Consider the following 22794-nt stretch of genomic DNA (forward strand, 5'->3'; position numbering starts at 1 on the left):
AAAGCTTTTAATGATAATATTAGGGATAGATTCATATTATCCTTATCGATCGAAAAATTAAAATAATTACTTGTAGTAAAAAAATAAAGAGAACACTTTTTCTAAGTCAAGACAAAATTGTTATTAAAATAAGAAAGAATTATGAGGATTGTTCAACGCTTAAATTGTTATGACTTATAAACTTTACATTATATTACACTGTTTCTTCGTTCGTCACGGTATGCAATTCAAGAACCTCGTCGGTTGGTGGTCGGATGTACCATCCGCCGACCTAGTAGCTGGTTCACATTACATCACTCGGATATGTATTGACGTATGTCATTTATAAAGTAATAGCACTATTCACATAATTTGGATTAAATAAAACTGTCGTATTGTTAGCATTGAGAGCTGACAAAACATAATGCACAAATTAACGGCCTGAATCTTGTCGGTCGAATTTAATGTGAACCAGCTCGAAATGTTCCACCACTGATCGTGTGTCGGAGAGCAGTGCTCGTGATTTACTCACTCTTCTCCTTGAGCAGCTGGTCCCTGGCGGTGAGCGGCTGCGCGAGGTACTCCTGGCGCAGGTCGGTGCGCGCGGCCAGCGCCCGCAGCGGGTTGCGCGACGACGGCTGGCGACGCTCGCGCTTGGCGCGGCGGGCCCACTCACTCGCTAGGCTACATCGATTTGATATTTATTAGGCTGCATATTTCGAAAAGTAAACGATTAATTTGTTGGTAATTTTTGTAATAAAAAAAAACAGGACTCCGAGATCCGTTATTATTTATATTTATGGCATTACTACAGCAAGGATTGGAGAACGGTAACGGGGTCAGATTGCATCTGCCAATTTAATATCGCAATTGCAAAAATGGTGTTGCTTATTTAAATTGAAGATTTTTTCCTTTACCAATTTTTCTTGGATTTTTAAGGTTTACAAATCATACTCACAGTTGTCTCGAACCGCTGTCGATAGCGTCAAGGTCGACTTCAACGTCAGTCGGCTGCGACTTTTCCTGCTGCAAGGCAGGCGTGAAGAAGGCCTGGAATGTCTCGTCGTCGGCCCGCGGAACTCGGACGGGACACCCAGTCTTCTCCGCACCAGAAGATATTTCCTCTTCTACAGAGTAATTGGGTGTAATCATAAATTAACATTACATTATATTTTTTTAATATACAAAGAGAAAGTTCTAGAAAACATAGAACTGAGTTTAAACCTTGAGTTTAAACATTATACACTTTCAATTGCAGTAAAATGAATTTCACGGCATAATTGCAAGTTTGAAAAAAATCTCCTATTTATAAAATGTAAGTTTTTTTTATTAGGTGACCTTATAGGCACTGAATATAAAAAAATAGACTTATGTTTTAAGGTTTACTTACTCTCATCAACTCGACTAATACTTTCGCTGACGGAGTGACTTCGTTTAAATGATTCGCGATCTATCTTCGGAGTTTCTTTTGGTTTGCTGTCAACAACTGCACTCATAACAGCACACGATGCTGACCTAAGAGGACCAGATGCGAAGCCATTGGTAGGAGATGTGGGAGTTTTTCGTGACCTGCACAAAAATTAAATAATTTATAGGTTAAATACGTTCCTTTTATTTTTTAAAAAAGGAACGTAAACGAACTTATTGAAAGTTATCTTGCAAAAAAATATAATTTCGATGACGGGTAACATAAATTATATTAATTAACGAACTAAGCAAATTCAAATCGGAAAAAAATCCTCGCACCTAAGACAAAGTAATTTGGTCCGAAAACCTTTTATGGTATCGTAAGTCGAACAGATTAAATGCAACGATTAAACAGAATTACTGTCTTTATTTGGTTATATAAACTAAAGCTGTGTGCGGTCGCATTGTCAGCGGATGCTGTGTCACCTCGAGACAGTCGCCTTGAAGTTCAATTTAAATATTTTATTAATCAATTGCTCCGAGGTGAAAGATAATATCGATACAAAATCGTTTATTTATTATTTATAAACGATTATCTTTTTAACAATCACTCCGATTCGAAAGATTTTCTCACGGAAGCGAGAAGTTTGGATATTTCATTTGTAATTTCAAAAACGTCTGAAACGCTCCAGTATTATACATTTTAATTTTAACTTCGTTACTATACGTTGAACGTTTTATCCGTTATGTCTTATCGTTAGATACCGGAATATGTCTATTATTTATACTTTATTAGAAACAATTGAATATTCTCCTCAATCTTACCTGAACCTATTTGGTGCTGGAACAGCAGGCGTGACCGCTGGCGATGACGCAGGCGGAGTAGTAAGTGGTGGCGGAGTTAGAGGTGGTGTTGCAATGACTTTGTCGCGTTCCAATCGTCCCGCGACGGTGAAAAGAGACGCATCGGTTTGAGGTACACGTTTTCGCCATCCCTGTTTAATAACAATCATAACTTATAAACGACATAAATCTAATGCATTGAGCGAGAGGTCACTTGATTTTACACGTGTCATAGCAAATATTTAAATTGGGTATTTACTTATTTATTATTGCAGAACCTTTTAAAATATTGTTAGTACAAGATATTGCACACCGCTTCTATTTCAAAACACATTTCGCGAACATGCGCCAGTCACAATTTCTTGAATTTTTTGCACGTAATGGTTATTTTATAAGGGATTAAATATTTTTACGAGATTAAATGTAATTTTTATTCAAGACTATTTATGTATTTTTACGAATTAAGCATGCTTGAACATTTAATATCTTAGGGATTTTATATCTTACTGGATTAATGTTATTAAAAGTTTTCAGTCTTACAAATAAACGCTGTATAGTAGGCGAATACATGGATATAGACACAGATTTCTCTCTTTCTGTTATCAGTAATTTGAAATTTGAGCAAAAAAGTCTAAGAATTAAGTCACTATGCAAGCGCTGTAAATCAGCAAGAGATTTGTTATAATTAATTTTTAGTGTTATTATAAGTCTCTCTTACTTTTTAGAAAAATTTGTCGTTTCCGAAAATTTACTTAAAAACTTAAAAGTGATACGCAAAAAAAAAATGCGGTTACATTTACAATTATTAACAGTAGGAATGTAATGTTAGTAATTCTGCGTATTGCATTATATCAGTATGCGGTCAATGACTCATTATGGCTAAGGTTCGAAGTTACTCATACCGCTAAAATGCCTATACGCTTTTGCAATTGGCTATATAAAAAATAATTGAAAACATGTTTACTGTTATCACGTGAAAAAGAGTTTTAATTCTAATAGGGAAAATGCAAATTATATCAATGAAATTTTTTTTTTGACTAACGGGACATTGTATTATTTTTTATATAAGTGTGTGTATTTATATTTAAGCAGACATTATATTAGATAAGTATGCACACCAACACACATACACTTTATCTAGTGAGTTTCATAATCCAAATTGGTCAACGAAAGATCACCTCAAAAGTCTTTATGTGCCTTCCGTGCTACTCAGAATATCTCAAGATAAGTCTTACAAGCTATCCGCTATTTTCACTCATTATATATCTTCTTAATACATACCGGAATATACCTGAATTCAGGAGGAGCCTGGTTAAGGATTATGATAAGCTTACCACTAGACAAACGAAACACATTATAACCATATTATAGAGTATTATAAACCAGCTACAAAAATCCAATAAGCCGATTAAATTAAACCAAACTTACTATTATGGAAAACTTAATCTTTTTGAATAATATATCTGATGACAGTTTCATACAAGTATTTTCTGTTACAAATTGGCTTGAGACAAAAGACTTGAAACATTTCATTGTACTTTATAAAGTCAGCTTGTGTGTTAAGTAGCTTTACGTTTATAAATTATTTTCCTTCTTCCTCATTGAAACGTGGTAAATACCGTTAAGAGGTAAATAGTATATAGTACGATATAAAAGTTCTTTATATTACAGAAACTTGACCGACTTTTACAAAGGATTTCGAAAGACGGAAACATTCATATTGATAATATAGGTCGGTCCAATTAGCAGCGAAACAATACAGAGTAAGACCTTGATAATTTCACAAATCCTTTTTATACAGATGTTGAGGATACTTAATATTAGCTTTGTTATGTATATGTTCGAGCTAATGTATTGAATTTAAAAATAATTAACAAATATATAGTCATCAATGTATCTATCTATTATTTCTTTTGGTTTATTATCCTTAAACGTAAAATATCTTAAATAAAGAACATACCTTATAGCATTCATCGATTATCTAAGACATTCCTCCACATATGTGTATACAACACAATTACAATTTTTAACTTCTCCCAAAAAAGTCACCAACAATTATACAAAATTGTATCAATTTTAGATTATAACATGATAACAGCTAATGTGCCCTGTTTCCAAATATCATTCGATGAAGACGAAGCTTAATGTATCGTTTAGATAAATGGTTCGCGAATGTAAAGATCATTCAGTAAGCTGTTCAGCATATATCTGACACTAGCATTACATTACAAAGTACTGCCTGTTTACATCCGCGGAGCGTGACCGTCTGACCGCTTTCTTAGTTCGAAGTTTCATGCAAATCCAAGAAACTTCTCCATACATTCAGTTAGTTATATTTGAGACTAGAAATTAACATCAATTTGTTATGCCGATTTAACAAAAGCTCTACTACAAATATCTTATATGTTCTAATTCAGTTACAAATGAATTAAAGTAAATTTCCAGATATTAATCTTCGGCTTTTCAAGTGTTATACACTAGAAAATAGAAGCTAATAATATGCAGTGAACATATTTGATTAAGAGACTACAAATTCTATGAAAAATATCATATATACTGAATTAAGATACAAATATTCAGCTTTTGAAGGGCAATTCGGCTAAATAATGTTAAGGATAATCTTACAATTAGACATTGGCACCTGTAAAAAGTGTAATGGTGAAAGGAATCCCTTCCACCGTTAATGCGCCGTAGACCTGAAGATCCTTGAACCCTTATATTTAATTTAAACCTTGTAAAATAAATATTCAAAGTTTGTAAGAGGCTATTTGAATAAAATATATTTTAATATCATATCCTTTATGCTTGTAAATATAAAATCAGGCTCACGTAGACAACACGTAGAGTGCTTTCAAAAAGGAAAACAGCTTAAGAATAAATATTCATAACATAATGACGTCTCACGGTAGAATAATTAATAAGAGAGTGGTACCTGGCCAGGAATCCCAGGATAAGTTCTTGATATATTTGTAAGCAACATACTGAAGTAAGATCTATCTAAGATGATACGAGTACGTGAAGGTATATTCCGCATAAACGTTTCTAAAATAGCAGGTACTGTCTAATGAGAAATGAATCATACCTGTGCTGCAGTTTCTAATTTATTCCGTCTATCTGCTAAAATATTTGATCCTAATTCAGTTTCTTCGATGTGCACTTTTTTCTTGTCATCGACTGCTGCGTTTAATGATTCCTGAAACAATAAAATGTCAATGTTAAAGCACATAGCTTATATGTACGTACATATATAGTTTTAGTTAGTGTTTTTTTTTTAGTTATTTATTTATTATACATAAACATGTCCTAATCTGGATCAAGTTTTAGTGGCTTAGCCGTGATAAAGTAACAAATAAACAGATAGAGTTACTCTCGTATTTATAATATCAATCGTAATCTGAAAGATTTTTAGGCAAACATTTACTATTATAAAAATATAGTGCATAGTTACACTAGTATACAGTAACAGCCTGTTGATGTCCCACTGCTGGGCTAAGGCCTCCTGTCCCTTTTGAGGAGAAGGTTTGGAGCTTATTTCACCACGCTGCTCCAATGCGGGTTGGTAGAATACACATGTGGCACAATTTCAATGAAATTATACACATGCAGGGTTCCTCACGATGTTTTCCTTCACCGTCAAGCGCGAGATGAATTATAAGCACAAATTAAGCACATGAAAATTCAGTGGTGCTTGCCCGGGTTTGAACCCACGATCATCGGTTAAGATTCACTCGTTCTTACCACTTGGTCATGGCCACACTAGTATACCGTAAAGATCAACATAATAAAATTGATTATTCTTGAGTGATCAAGCCTTTGTAATAGAATTAGATACAGATAAAAGTATTTAAATTTTTTTAACGTTAGTAATGTTAATTTTAAAAGCTTTTTTTAAGACAAATTAAGTCGAGTACGATATCGCAAAACACTGTGTACAATTGGACATCAAATTTAAGATGATTTAAACATTTTATTTCCTTACGTCATACTGCTATGACAAGTGTTAACTTACTTAATACTCCATAAAATAGTGTAAAGAAAATTAATCATGGCCCTCATTGCAAGCCCTGTTACGTTATACTATGAGAATGACAATGATACCACATTCACACCGTAAATATTGTATAACATGTTATAAGAAAGAGAAACATATAATTATTTAAACAATGAATACAATCTAACATAGTTACAGAATTGGTATATTGTGTTTAAAGGATTTTAATTTGATGGATTAAAGATTTGTATACATAACGTGCCTGTTTATCGACTGTGTCGGTTTCAAACTTCTTGAAAACAGGTTTAAGAGCACCGTTGCTAGCATTTTTTGTTCGATTTTTCAATTCCCCGATAACTGAACCAAAATTTAGTCCAGCTGGCACTCCTGATTGTTTTTCGAAACGTTTTAGCAGTGAAGGTTTACGATCCTCGAACTTTGATTCGTCGTTTATATTTTCTTCGCAACAAATGTTTTCATTTAAATGTTTGAACTTATCGCCGATTTCATCTATTGACTTTTGCAATTTAGCCGCCTTTTCGCTTATTGTACTTGTCTTTGTAAAAGGCTCTGATTGTATTTCATTAAATTGTGAAGTATTTATAGAAAATTCATTAAGAGACAAATTATGGATTATCGATTGCAGTTTGTCGTCATTTAAAATAGTCTTTTCAAGAAATTCAGCGAAGCGTTCCCTAGGTGGACTATCCCTTTTTAATACGTTATCGTTATTATTTTTTTCATGTTGTTGCTTTATAAGTAAACTAGGAGTAATTAATTTTTTAGATTCAAATATTTCAGTCTCTAATTTTGGCGTTATTACAATTGACTTTTGCACTTCTGAAATTTTCGGTACATTTTCGATTATATTTTCAGTTTCTTTCTTTTGTTTTTCTTGAAAGGAATCTTTGATATCAAAATACTTGTCATGATTTATAGTATTACTTTCTTCATCATTACTTAAATTTATATTCTTAAGATTATGGTCAGCTACATCCGTGCCTATCTTGGCATTATCAGGACTACATTTAGAAATGGGGTCTGATTCTTTCTTTGTTTCCTCATCTTTTCTTACATCTTTATTATCGTCATTATCTTCAAATAAAGGTGCACTAGCTTTCAATCTAGGCTGAAGACTGTTTGCAAATAAAAACTTCCATAAGAGGTATAGAAACGCGCTAAACGCAATGATCACTCCGTAAAACATTTTGATTAAGTCCAATCACATCACTGACTAGAATAAGTTTATATTCAATAACACACATAAGACGTGCTCCATTAATAATAAAGTAATTAATTGTTTTGCACTGTATATCACAGAGAGTTTATTACTGATCAGGCATGAAAAATTAACGATGCAATTGGCCTCAATTAGTACGATCCTCTGTTAAAAAAGATAAACAAAACTTGATGAATAATATGGAGCAAGATATGATGCGAGTGCATCAAGAGGTTGACAAACGCGGACTGATCGAACGCGAACAGTTGCAATTATCTGGCACCGGACTGACTGTGACTCAGGCGCAGATCCTAGAACGTTGGTAAACATTATCGACCCAGTAGCTGTTACAAATGACGCATAATACGTGATGCGAGAATTGTAAATATTGAAGGTGCGCCAAAACCAGTATATCGTCTTATCGTAACCTTGACTGGAGAAAACTTGCCGAGCCCAACAAAAGAGTATTGACCCTTTTTGTTATGATCTAAAACTTTTAATAGTCCGATACAATTACATAAACGGTTTAGTATAATAGCAGACTAATAAATAATGCATGACGGCGATTTACCATTGAGATAAAACCTTGTTTATGAACCAACAACGAGAGCTTGTAATTGGAAAAGTATGAAGTTTATCTGCTAAACAGGGTGCAACAGAACTACCAATGACCTTATAGATAAGATAATTATGACGAGTTCCATAAATATATAAGGTAAAATATTATTACAAATTTATAATAATGACCAAGAGAACCAAATGAAAACAAAAGTTATAGTTTATTTAAAAATTAACAAATCAAATACCGTTACATGCATTTCTGAATCATTGGTGGTACATCCAAAAATTAAACAACATATCCCTAATATGTTCCTAATACATGATTATTATATTTTTTCATTATTAATAACAATATAACATATAAGTGATGGAGACAACATCCCAAATATGTAAAGTTGATCGAACCTAAAACGGTAGGATATGTTAACGAGCACGATGTTGATTGAGATTCATAAACATATTTGCAAGATGTTTTTATTCGAGATAAATCCTGATCCAAGTTTTAAATATTATTAAATTTTATATAAATATATTAACTGCTTTAGCGATTCCACTTCCGCTAAAATAGTGAACCGGTCTTATTAGGCAGGTTCGAATGACTAGTATTTAATAAGACAAAATAATACAATATTTAAAAAAAAAGAAAGCATTTCGCTTAACATCACAGTAGCAAGTTGCAATTTGAAATACCTACATTGTTTTCAATAACAAACTAATAAATACTTTATTACCAACATCAAAATGATATATAAATTAATTAACTGTCACCTTATCGATTTAACGATAAATCCTGCTAAATACGTGTTTATAAAATAAACTTCAAACAATACTAAATAGTGTTGTAGTTATACAAAAACAATACCAGTGCCATAATAATTAGAAAAAGAGGATAATAAAAAAGAGGATTTATATTCCGATTACTTTGAAACAAATGGATCACGATAAAATAATTTGATTACTGAATTATCATTCGCTGCATGTATGAGCGATGTAAAATACTTATGGATGGTTTCAAACTTATTGACATAAATATTAAATAAGGAAATGTATTTTAGAATGATCACTTTCCATAAGGAAAGAATTTTGCGAGACTTTCAAGTAATGTTTGAATAATGTCAAACAAAACTGTATAAAAGACAGTTTTATATTAAAATTCGTAAAACTGCACATAGAAAGAAATTTCCTTGAATATCCAGCAAGATAACGACGTAATAAAGAACTGTCAAGATAAAAAAAATGATAACGGGGTATAATAATCCGTAAAACAAACAAAGATCTTAACGATACCTATACTTATAATATTATGATTATATACATAAAATTTTGACGAAACGATTCAAACAAAACACTTGTACTGTATAATGAATCATCACACTCGATCATAACATACGAAATTTAATCCGGGTTTCACGTATTTTATTTTAATGTACTTATATAAAAACGTAAGAATGACAGTGAAATTTCACCGATATACGAATTTATACAAGATGTTATATTACTTGGCACTTTTCAATTTAGATTCACGAAATCGCGGTGAAAGCGAAATTTTGGTACATATGTTTATACGTATGTGTATGCGCGCGCGCACGTCCGCCGGGACCGTCAAAACAACTGGCAGTGCGCGTGCGGTGCCGGCGAGTCTGTGTCGAGACTAGAGGGTCATCGTGTACGCAATACGAATACCACATATGGTTTTAAATTAAGAACTATTATTTGGTTATTACGTGTTAATATTACTAATTGTTGGAACGATTGAATTTCATAAATATTATGTGGTAACAACATCCTTTACAAGCTTCGATTTTGTAATGCACCAATTAAAAGTAGTATTTTTTAATCATATCTAAATAACGAAGAAGTCTGTAAAAATATTTACTTATTAACATCATAATTGTAACCCTTATATGATAAAATATATAAATAAATGAACGTTCAAAGGAATTTATTTCACAACATTTGTTAAGGTGCTATTTAAAAAAAAAACGAAGCATAAAATCTTTATTTTAGCCATGAGAGAGAGACGAGACGAGTCGTTGGTAAGTAATAATAATCATTAATACGGAATACATAATACACTTCACGGACCCAATTATTAAAATCAAGTACACCGAGTTATAGGAGATTGTATATTTCAAGATCAGATCTTACGTAAACTGACTCGTTACATAGTAAACAAACATTTTAACGAAATAAACAATTTTGTTTTATTGTTAAAGTTATATCTATGTTCATTACACACACTTCAGTAATACTAACACGATAATAATTGAATGTAATAACTGCGATAACAATATAATAACGTTTATCTGTTTTCACGTGAAATGGTTTTTGAAAACTAATACTTAAATATTACTTAATTACAAAATACTTAATAGGTCTTTAATATACAAATATATAAGATTAAGTGTAGAGTTTTTCAGCAAACTTTAAATAAGTCTCCTACTGGTATCAATGTTTTTTGTTCACTGATCCGTTGCGACAACTAAAATAATGAGCTTTAATATACCTTTGTGCAAAGTTTGTCTTTTTAATACTTATTTTCACTTTAAATTATACAAAGGGTTATTCACATCGCTTCAACAGTTATTGTTTGTTTGTTTATCGCCTCGTTCGTACAGTCGATAACCTGTGCTTAACCTGGGTATAGATCATAAGGTAGCATTCAAATGGTTATATTTTTATGCCAAACTTTTCGTTGAAGTCCAGAATTAGGAAATTGGTTTACTTATAAAGCACCCCATTAAATAGGACTATCAAAGTGAGAGCATAGTATATTTCTGTGTTTGTTGCTCATATTTGTAAACTTCCTGCGGTTAAAACCTAGTTACTTCCAATTGAAGTTTCATGAAGCTTTCTTACAATTTTAGTTGTGTTTTATGATGAGAGGCGAGATGGCCAAGTGGCTCTAAGTCGGGAATTTTAACCGAAGATCGAGGACTCAAACCCGGGCTTTTATGTGCTTAATTAATGTTTATATTTCATCTTATGACAGATATATCATCGACAGTGACGAAAACCATCGAGAGAAAAGCCACCATGTATATGACGAATTCTGGCACATGAATCTATCAACACCAACTAGCGTTGGAGAAGCGTGGTGGAATAGTTAAAAACCTTCTCTCCATAGGAGAGGCTTTGCCCAGTAGTGGGACATTTACGAGGAATTGCTTTACTTTTTTTATTTTATTGAATGTGGAAATAGAGTTATTAAACAGAAATTAACTTATTAAGAAAACAACTATTAAAAATTTATACGCAAATAAATATCAAACAAGTGATAATATTCTTCTATTTTCTCATAAAATATTTACTCGACAACTTTAAGCTTTTATTTTTTTTTCTTCATTATGATAATAAGCACGACGTTGGTCGAAATGTATTAATAGAATTCGAGTTCGCGCCAAACATTATGTAGAGCGTCTACGGTATCAAGTGCGTTGGCATAGTTTCTCTGCTAATGAGATCACTAACTATTTGTGATAATTATTTTGAATGAAATGCGAAATATGCAAGGTGCTTTTTAGGCACTTGGTATGATGAATAATAAAACTTTACGCTTTAACTATTTTAGTAATGAATAGTACTAGTTTTATATGTAAGGTATGTAGGTAAGCCTTATTAGTAATCGCATGGGGTAAATGATGGTAGTTTTGTGGGTAACAACTATTTTTGCATTATGCATATAAATATTGTACTTACTAAATAATTGTAAAACCTATCTAGCTAATATTTACTTGAAATATAAATACTTATAGACAAAAAGAAAATTACATTACTTTGAATAAAAGTCAAGGGTTACGTACATATAATTAAATATAAGAAAAAATATCGCACTGTTCACTAAATTTTTTATTACATTTATAAGCATTTTTTTACTAGCTTAATAAGGAAAAAATGCTGTTAAAATACCGTAATAAAAAAATATGCATTTGTTAATTTTATTTCTTCATACCGCCCGCTTAGCTAGCCGTAATTAAAATGTAGTTTTTTTTATATTATCATTTATATCCTATTTCTACGCCTACTAGAATCCGTTCGGACTTTCGGGAGCGATAAAGTGACAAACGAACCAAATTATTACATTTAAAATTTTAATAGGAAGTTAGATAATATATAATAGAACGCCATTTATTTAAAACTATTATTCATAACAATATTTTTACAAAGGTTTACGTTTAGCCGTTTTACTATTCAACTATAAAATCTCGCATGAAAATAAATCAAACAAAGCAATGCGGTTTGCATACATTTGAAAAAAAGAATACAAAATGCGCAAGCCTTGCAACTGCCTCGAGAAACCTGTTCTCCGATCGTGACGCGCTATCTCGATACTGAGCGCTTTATATAGGGTTGAGTCTATATACATTTTATTTACTAGAACGAAATAATATATAAGCAAAATATAAAGGCGGTAAGAAGACCTCTTTTCCGCTTAGAAGATGGTTAGAACTCTTTGTTGGTAGAAGCACGTGTAGTTGAATTTCATCTGAAACATGCAGGTTTCCGCACAATGTCGTCTTCTCCACCTAGCACAAGCTGAATTATAAATTTTAAGCACATGATCGAAATAAGTCGTGCTTGGCCGGATTTGATAACGTTATCTACAGTTAAGAACAACATGTTTTATCCACTGCGACGTCTCGTCTCTCTCTATAAATCTAAATATGAGCCTGCATATGAGTAGCTAAGCAACTGTCTGCTGTGATTGAAAGGTTGGAAACGGTATAACATTTAGAACAGTAAAATAACTTTAATATTATGTTTTATTTTAGAAGTGTCTAAGAAATGTCTAAGAAAACAGAAAGCTGTTCCGCAGTATACGGATCGCCTAGCTATAAGAGTTGCGAGTTCGATTCTAATCCATTTATATATTATCGTACTAGAAAATATCAGGAAGTCCTTGAAAAGAAGTATCGCTAGATACTTTTTTTTTTTTTTTAAGAAATAGATTTATTTAGCATTGGCCTTAATTGTCCCGATAAAGCTGACTTTTTTGTTTAAGCTAACATAATAGAAAAAAAAAATCATAGAAATTTCATCTTAATTTATATAATTGTCAAATCATAATCACTGTGACTTATCTCGTTATTTTAGTGAATGTACATTTACAAATATAAATATATTAAATGAAGTGGTAACCCTGATATAAGATGCTGTATACAATATATTGAAGAATCGTTAAAACATAGCGACTTTTTATTTCTGTGGTTGTAAAACTTTTGCTTTTTTTTTTTTTGATAGACTATCTTCACGACCATCAAATGAAACTCATAAACATAAGAATCTTAATTGTACAATAGTAAAATGAAAGAATTAAAATTATAACTTTCTTTGCTAAGGTGTGGTGTAAACTAATTTATTTAAATGAAATGTATATATGTAAAAAAAAGGGAGAGGAGGCCTTAGCCCAGCAGTGGGACATTAACAGGCTGTTCCTGTTCCTGTTCCTGTATATATGTAAATATAATTAGGTATTACGTAATTTACGTCCAGTGGCTTTAAAGAAAATCCCATAGCGATTGACGACTTCATTTGTAAAGACCAATATTTATGGGAATTAAATAATATTAAGTTTTTAATATATCACGTGACCAATTGACTATTGAAAATCAACATCTTTCACATTGTTTTTCAACCAATTAACAGACGAAACCGAACTACGAAATCACTTCCTTGATTGCCTAAAGCAATTTGTCTAGCCCACCGGTTTTCTAAATATTTATCCGTTATTTTAGTATTCAAAGTTATAATAAGCATTATTTTTGTCTGTTTAAGACTAAACATAACTTAATTTTCATTCCAATCCAAAAAAAACTAAATAACGTATGTATATGGGACATACAAAGAAAAAAATAATTGTTTTTATATGCAATGAGTAAATACAGAATTTTAATACAGTTGAAATGTTTTTAGTTCACTATTCGAATACAGTACATTTTAATCCATTTATGATTTTATTTTGTTTTTATGTTAATCTTATTGGTGTGTTTGCGATGTAGGTTTATATTTTAATCAGATTTAAAGTGATCACGAACTTACATATAACACGATTAATAGCATTTGCTTTGAATTATGTTAATATGAAAATTAAGATGGCTTTTCACTCTGCAATCTATCAATGAAATCAATAATAAATATCATATTCATAATAAATTAACGAATATCATATATTTATACAAAATATTAAAATTAATTTATAAAATAAATATTTAAATAAATTGTTTTTTAAGGTCAAGTGTTAATTAAAGCAATCGTTAGCTCTCGCATTTGTAGCGTTTAAAGATTAATAGAAACCTTCGACCTTAAATCGTAATCCGATTAAGTTAACGTTGGAAGTGGCGACCTCTTTGCTCCAACTTGGGATGTTTAAGAGACTTATAAGGAGTTGTATGCATTAGTGTCATATATACATACCTACGATGAACAAAGCATACAAATCATGAATAATATTTTAATTGTACGATGAAACTGTATTAGGCAGCGCTTTAAAAATATTTACCGTTTCCACTAGAATTATAAAGAACTTCCTGTATGCAATTTTAAGAATTATGTTTTATGTACATACATACTACGATTATTTCTATATAAATAAAATAGAATGAATAGAAAAATAATATTATGAATAAATAGAAAAAAACTTAAAAGTGAGATTGTATTTTAGCGCCAAAACTTTCCATCTTCATTCGTTCCCAAAATATAAATAAAATAGCTGATGTGATTCAAGGATGTTAATACTAGGTGGCGCTAAGCACGACAGCATACAGTTTAAAGGTTTCGACGGTAGATGGCACTTAACAGAGAGTATTTAACTTGCTCATTTTGAAAAGAAATAACAAAAAAGGTTATATTTTTTAAGTCATGAAAGTGACCATTATTTGTGCCATAAATGTTTAACAAAAGCTTTAAACGCAAGTAAATAGCATAATCTTGTCAAGAAGACGAGTGACATTAAATTTACAATAAAAGCAAAAAGTAATGCTGGCATTTGTGATGGTACAACGAACACTATTTTATTTAGCATATACCTTAGCCGCTGACATATAACTGGACTATAAAAGTTAGATAAACACTACTGTTATGACATTATATTAATCAAATTATGATTAAATGTCAGTATCAATTTCGATTAAGTATAAAAAGTTCTATAAAAGGTATCAATTCATTTTATATAATATAATATTTATATATGCCTTTTTTATGGCATATAACTTTTATTTTTTTCAAGAACACGAGACAGACAGACTAAAGTCTGCCGTCTACAATACAGCAGTTAACGTATTTGCTATTAAAATTTAAAAGGAAAATTATAAGGAAAGATCAATTCATTCTGGTCTGTCTTGTTCAAATTAAACCGCTAATGTAATGTCACGGATAACTAATGGGATAAGAGTTATTGAGGTTAATGTTTTACCGAACTTAAAATAGGAAGGAACATGTCAACATTCACTTACAATATCGATTTTGAATCGTTTATCTGTAAGGATAAAGCTGAAAATGCTTTGCACAATTGTTTAATTAAAGAAGATCGCTTTGCCAAAACTCGGGTTGATGCTCGCTACGCAAACTTTGCGAAGACTTAAGTTCTTTGTAAAGGCTTAAGTAATTGTGTTTTACGAAATGTCGCTAATGGATTCTCTATCAACTTAGATTTCTTAATTGACATCTTAGATAGATAGACAAATAGATAACATATACTTCGATATCGCATCATTAGTATGTAGTAACAGTAACAGCCTGTTAATGTCCCACTGCTGGGCTAAGGCCTCTTCTCCCTTTTGAGGAGAAGGTTTGGAGCTTATTTCACCACGCTGCTCCAATGCGGGTTGGTAGAATACACATGTGGCACAATTTCAATGAAATTATACACATGCAGGGTTCCTCACGATGTTTTCCTTCACCGTCAAGCGCGAGATGAATTATAAACACAAATTAAGCACATGAAAATTCAGTGGTGCTTGCCCGGGTTTGAACCCACGATTATCGGTTAAGATTCAGGCGTTCTAACCACTAGGCCATCTCGGCAACTCGGCTTAGTATTTATTCATTAAATAACAATAGATTTTATAAGGTGTAATATTGTCACATTATTGTACAATATGAACAAATACAAGTACTTACGTATGTATTTAACATAGTAAGTAATTCATATACTAATCAGGAATATATATCATAATTAATACATAATTTGTTAAGATATATAATATTATACATAATATATTTCTATATTATGTATATATTTGATGGTAGCTACACTTCGAATTTGCTTTCTATGTTGGATCAGCTACAATTATTGTATATTTTTATATAGTTTTTAAAATGTTCAACATAGTTTAATATAATCTACTTGTATATGTTTTGACATTTAACTTAAATATCATCATTGAGTAATGTGTTGCAAATTTGTTTTGTATCATTATTAATTTTTATAGGAAAATTTGTATTTTAATATTCATATATCCAAATTTGTTTTTTTTTTTCATGTTTCTTGAGGTTTCTGGGTTACCTTTAACTAAGGCGAACGATACAAAACATTTAAAAATAATAAATGAAGAATACTTAAATATTCTGAATGCATTTTACTCTCCGTAACAGTACGTACGTAGTTAATATAACAACTCGATAAATAAAAGTTTGGAAAGCTACTAGGAATGACGAATGTCGCTTAGCAATGTTAGACGTCTTAACAATACAATAATCAATGCTTTCGAACATCAAGGTCGAAGCGATGTAACAGGCGGAGATATCTCCTTTTTATGTGTCGAACCCAACAATAGAGACTCAAGCACGATAGATTTATTAGTATTTTCACTATGACGTAGAATGGACGCACCCTGTTCTCGACCAGACCTAGAAATATCGCTGCCGATAAATTTTTTATCATAATAAATATATATCAAAGGCAGATAATTTTCAGGAGTTTTTTTTTTAGACTTACTATCAAATAGGAAAAGTTATTGATAACTTTAGGTCAATGGAGAAGTATTAATATATATAAATAATTACACATTATTTCTTATCAGTAATATATGACATATTACTTCTAATTGGTTACCGTAAATAAACATTGTAGAGATATTAAAACCTACGATGGAATATAGAGAGTCCGAGTATATTACAAAAAGTGAAATATTTGCTTGCTGCGTCAAAAATAAAAAAAAAATCTATACGTTTATATTATAAGGTTGTGTGGTTGAACTCAGGAACTACTACTACTAAACCGATTTGAATAATTATTTTTGCATATTTTTTTATGTATATGACTCCATATAAATACGGCAAACTTTCTAAAACACTCATACAGTCTAAGCGCGAAACCACGGAGCCCAACTGATGTAATAAAATATCTTATTAGTGAAATTATTTTTATTAACAATTTAACTTTATGTACGCAAATAGATTCGTTCAATAATAAAGCTAGCGTTTCCGTGTTTAATTGTTAACGACGGGATACACGACATTTCCGCGTAATAACTCACAATAGCTCGACTAATCTAGCTAGGCTTCATTGCAAGCACTAATGTATTACATAAATACTGTCCGATTAAGTTTTAGAGCTAGGGTAATAGATATAGCTCATAGAATAGGAGATTGACTTATGATCAAACTCCTTACAATCAAGTCCGATGTTAATTTTGAAAGTAAACGAACTTTTGAAAATAGAGATTACATATTAGAAAATTTAGAGTCGTACATAATTCTGCAATTATATTCTGTAAGAACTGACTTCGTATCTCACTCGTGAAATGTTACAAATCGAATTACAGTGATACATTATTTTAATGCGTTTATCCTTTAAATGTTAAAATCATTACAATCAATATCGCATATAACTTTTTAACATCTTAACAATTTCATCATTGAACCATCCTGTCCCAAAACGTATATGTATATATATAATATGCCCATATTTGAAATCGCCTGAGAATATTTTTTTTTAATATATTTTTTTTTAATATCCTGGGACTTTATTCACACACGGCCATCTGATCCCAAATTAAGCAGAGCTTGTGCCATGGAAACCAGACAACTGATATACTACATATACTAATTTTCTTTTGTAAATACATACTTATATAGATAATTACACCCAGACTCAGGACAAACAGACATGTTCATGCACACAAATGTCTGTCCTGGGTGGGAATCGAACCCACAACCTTCGGCGTGAAAGACCTACCAACCACGCCAAACGGCTCGTATTTGAATCTGTATTTAGTATAAGATATGCTTAAATAAAATAAAACAGAACATTGTCTTTTATATATAGTGAACAAAATTGTATAGAACAGTTTCAGTGAAAATAAAAGCTATATGTATTCAAAAAATTTGGTATTGTTTGATCCGGTAACCGAATTTCTACAATATATAACATATTGGATCACTTGATTGGCTACATGGCAACGGTGAAACAGTTAACCATATTACAAGTCTAAACATTTGCTGTATAGTACGTGTATTTTTAAACAAAGAATATTTATAATTATACTACATTGTTTGTAACTAATTTATCAATAAATAATTTTAATGGAATCATACAAAATTTTGCTTTGAAGTTGATTCAAAAACTAAACTTTATTATTTTTGTTTAAAAAAATAACAGTACAAGTTTAAAAAATATTTATATTATAAAGTTGGATAGTTTGTTGCAATAAGAAGCATTACCAATAAAAAGGTAAAAAAATATAGATATTGAATATACCACTGAGATAAGATAAGAAATGACTTGTTCCTTCCACTTTTTTTAAATTGTCTATAATAACAATCACCTTACTCATAAATGAAACAAATAATTTTATTGCAGAGATAGTATACTGTAATATAAGACAATGTCCTGACTGCGATGCTCTTATAAGGATTTGAGTTATGTCATTGTATAGCAAGGGTCATTGTAATGGTATGAATGAACGGGCTGTATTGTTTGCAATATTTTTATGTCAGAATTTACCGGACTAAAATAAAAGAACATCTCAACTATTTATAAATATATCTTAACTTGTATCACGTGTAGTAGACATTTAACCGCATATATATTTTGTTTCTGAACGCTGAATTTGAGCATAAAAATTAAAAAATCATGCATGGTACTAACGTTAATTCTGTTTTTGGCCCGTTCAATTGCTTTGCTGTCTTCACGCTCAGGACTAAGTCGACACACTCTCGCTCGCCAATCGTTCGCGCCCGCCGCTTGAAGTGCCGCCAATCTGGAAAAAGTTTAATTCTTATTAGTAAAGTGCAATAACAATAACCTGTGAACGTCCCGACGTCGAATTGTAAACAGAAATTTTATATCATACATTCATGTACTTTCCCGAGTATGAACCTGCAATCTGCAGTTTAAATTCGTGCACTAAGAAATCTTAAATATGGGCTAAGGTTCAATCTGATAATTTAAGGGACCATAACATGAGTAGCATACGATTGTAGTAATAGATAAGTAAAATGGTAAGTTTCCATATGTAAAGTAAAATAACAGCACGTAAGCTTCCCTATTGAGTGTCCACTCCTACTTAGGCGGTTTAGTGGTTATTTCACCACGCTACAACAATGGTGGATACACATGTGATAGATATCATCCATCCTATTCAGGTTTCCTCACGATGTTTTCTTTCACCATCGAGCCCAAGATAAATCATGAACAAAAAATTAAGCGTATGAAAACTTAGAGGTGCTTGCTCGGGATTATACGCGTAATCTTCGATTAAGATTCACGTGTCTCTACCACTGGACCAGCGCGATTCTAAATATGAATGTACATACAAATAATAAGTCGCTTTCATTGCGAACGATTACAAGAAGATGTATACAATACACATATTTAAAATGTAAATATTATTGTTAAAAAATCATTTTGTAACTTTATTTATGTTTTATTTCCATCTAAATTATTATCTGGAAAAACTAAAGGTTATTCGGCTGGTAATGTCAATTGTTTACTTAGATAAACAACAATAATAAAAAAGAATAATGTAAAATATTTATATCAAATCAAATAAAAATACCGTAACCGTACCGTACCGTAACAGCCTGTGAATGTCCCACTGCTGGGCTAAAGGCCTCCTCTCCTCTTTTTGAGGAGAAGGTTCGGAGCTTATTCCAAACCAAAAATTTATTAATTAATCTATTCGAATTTCCAAATATAATTAATAAAAATTCTAATAAGTACTTCATATTCCATTTCAAACTTATATTCAAATGTAAGATTTTCTAGCGTTCAGCTATAGCTCATATACTACTACACTTTATATATATATTTATATATAAACATAGATTACGTAACGCTGAAGAGGTTGGTAGCTGTGAAAAAACAAGTGGCTCTTTAGGATGCCCTACGTCTCGTTAATTATGGTTGGCATAATAATAAATTAGCTACTTGTAAAATACAAGAAGCATAGACAAGCAGTCTGCTAGTGTCAGCAGATTAAAATTATAAAAGATAAAAAAGTAACAGCCTGTAAATGTCCCACTGCTGGGCTAAGGCCTCCTCTCCCTATTTGAGGAGAAGGTTTGGAGCTTATTCCACCACGCTGCTCCAATGCGGGTTGGTGGAATACACATGTGGCAGAATTTTGATGAAATTAGACACATGCAGGTTTCCTCACGATGTTTTCCTTCACCGAAAAGCACGAGATGAATTATAAACAGAAATTAAGCACATGAAAATTCAGAGGTGCTCGCCTGGGTTTGAACCCACGTTCATCGGTTAAGATTCACGCGTTCTTACCACTGGGCCATCTCGACTTCATTAAAATTATATTAAGAAATAAAAGTATTCCTACGCCTTGGCAACCATAGAATTTATTTTGAATTTAGAAGTTGAGTTTCATGTGCCTGTAATCACCCTTCAAATATGAAATATTTTACGGTAAAAAAAAAACTATTGCAAAAAGTATCTACCGAGTTTCATGTCGGTTTTTCTCATTAGACTCAATATCCCGAAACAACGGCACGGTAATCGTGCTTTTTAGAAATCATTGCAAGAGATAACTTGAAAAAAGTTTATTTACGAGAACCTTAGAATCACGACCGTTTTCCGTAACAGCCTGTGAATGTCCCACTGCTGGGCTAAAGGCCTCCTCTCCTCTTTTTGAGGAGAAGGTTTGGAGCTTATTCCACCACGCTGCTCCAATGCGGGTTGGTAGAATTCACATGTGGCAGAATTTCAGTGAAATTAGACACATGCAGGTTTCCTCACGATGTTTTCCTTCACCGTAAAGCACGAGATGAATTATAATCACAAATTAAGCACATGAAAATTCAGTGGTGCTTGCCCGGGTTTGAACCCACGATCATCGGTTAAGATTCACGCGTTCTTACCACTGGGCCATCTCGGCTTTTTTTTTTTCTCTTTTCGACCGTTTTCAGCGATTGAGATTCAATTTATAACATAGATTTGTGATTCGTAATTGGTCTTAAAAAAATTACAATATTAAACGAATCACACTTAATAAATAAAGTATTTTAAATTAGAAATCACAGTATGTTACTTTTTTAGTTAGTAGTGTGGAATCAAATTGTCTTAACAAGTAACGATCGAACACAATCAACTAAAAACTAACGTTATATATATATATTAGAATATTCATACAGTATATTATTTAAAGCGACAATAGACACTGGTTCGATAGCGGGAAAATATTTAGTATTTTTTTTCATGGATCGAAATCATGAGTTAAGAATAGATGAACTATAAATATTCGAAAAGGGATGTCTAAAATAATAAATAGTTTTACAAAAAAGGGATCAATACGACCCTTATCCGCCGACGACAAAACAAAAAAAAAAGTTTTCGTCATAATGATAACAAAAGTAGAACTAAAACAAATCGCTCATTTCCATGTAATAATGATTAAGAGATAAGATAACTTAATGTGCTTGGGGGCTTATCGTTTCTTGAATAGTCATCGACGATTTAATTTTACGTTTTTATTTTAATTCTTATTACAAGGGTTATAGATACGTAATTGAAAAGTGAATTTGTTTGGATATTTATATAAGCTAATTTACTAGTATTGTAAAAGAAGCAGACGAGTCCTAGAATGGAGACCGCGAATCGGCAAGCGCAGCGTAGGGCGCCCTCCAGCCAGGTGGACCGACGACCTTAAGAAGGTGGCGGGCACCAACTGGATGCGGAAGGCGGAGGACAGGGAGCTTTGGCGCACCTTGGGAGAGGCCTATGTTCAGCAGTGGACAACGATTGGCTGTTGATTGATTGATTTTGATTGTAAAAGAAGCGCAATGTTACATCTGGTTGGAAAACACTCTTACTCATATCACTGATCTCTCAAGTAGACTTTTCTCGGCTAGGACTTAGTTTAACCGTTGATGCTTTCAAGACCGGTCGGGCCAGAAGCAACACACAGTAAATTTATGCGAATCTAGGAAAACTTACGCTTTTTAAAGAAGCAACAAAAATAGTTTGGACCAAGGTCCAAACTATTTTCCAAGGAAAATGAGAAAAAAAAATCGGAATTGTGATTGAAAGAGAAAATGTGTCTAAAATTTTAAGCATTATTCGACAAGGTAATAACAAAATTGCTGCACTGTTTTTTTTGAATATCCATAAACATTCAGTAAAATTAAAATGCAAAAAAAAATATCATTTTAAAATCACCAACAACTGCTCCTATGTTCTATATTCTCAATGTTTTTCTATAGGGGTCTGAGTTCCTTAGTTAAAAATAACGCCTTATGACAGTAGGGGATACATTAACTAATGACTAAAGCAACCGCGGTTTTACAAAGGGATTTCGTCTTGAATATTCCTTATCAGAGATTTGCATTTCTTTTACTTCTA

The 22794-nt window shown here is 31.9% G+C and overlaps 1 protein-coding gene across 5 annotated transcripts in view; it reads right to left on the minus strand.

The window, feature by feature from the left end:
• Positions 1-22794, minus strand: part of LOC126774154 (supervillin-like) — a 185303-nt gene that overhangs the window by 7024 nt on the left and 155485 nt on the right. For all 5 annotated transcript variants that reach the window (XM_050495510.1, XM_050495508.1, XM_050495509.1 and 2 more), the window contains 6 exons: positions 19090-19201; positions 5312-5422; positions 2212-2381; positions 1370-1548; positions 938-1106; positions 512-663 (listed from right to left, as the gene is read on the minus strand). In XM_050495510.1, coding sequence (XP_050351467.1) covers positions 512-663; positions 938-1106; positions 1370-1548; positions 2212-2381; positions 5312-5422; positions 19090-19201 — 893 coding nt within the window. The remainder of the gene's footprint in view (positions 1-511; positions 664-937; positions 1107-1369; positions 1549-2211; positions 2382-5311; positions 5423-19089; positions 19202-22794) is intronic.

The sequence above is a fragment of the Nymphalis io genome, chromosome 16 (genome assembly GCF_905147045.1).
Source record: "Nymphalis io chromosome 16, ilAglIoxx1.1, whole genome shotgun sequence".
NCBI lineage: Eukaryota > Metazoa > Arthropoda > Insecta > Lepidoptera > Nymphalidae > Nymphalis > Nymphalis io.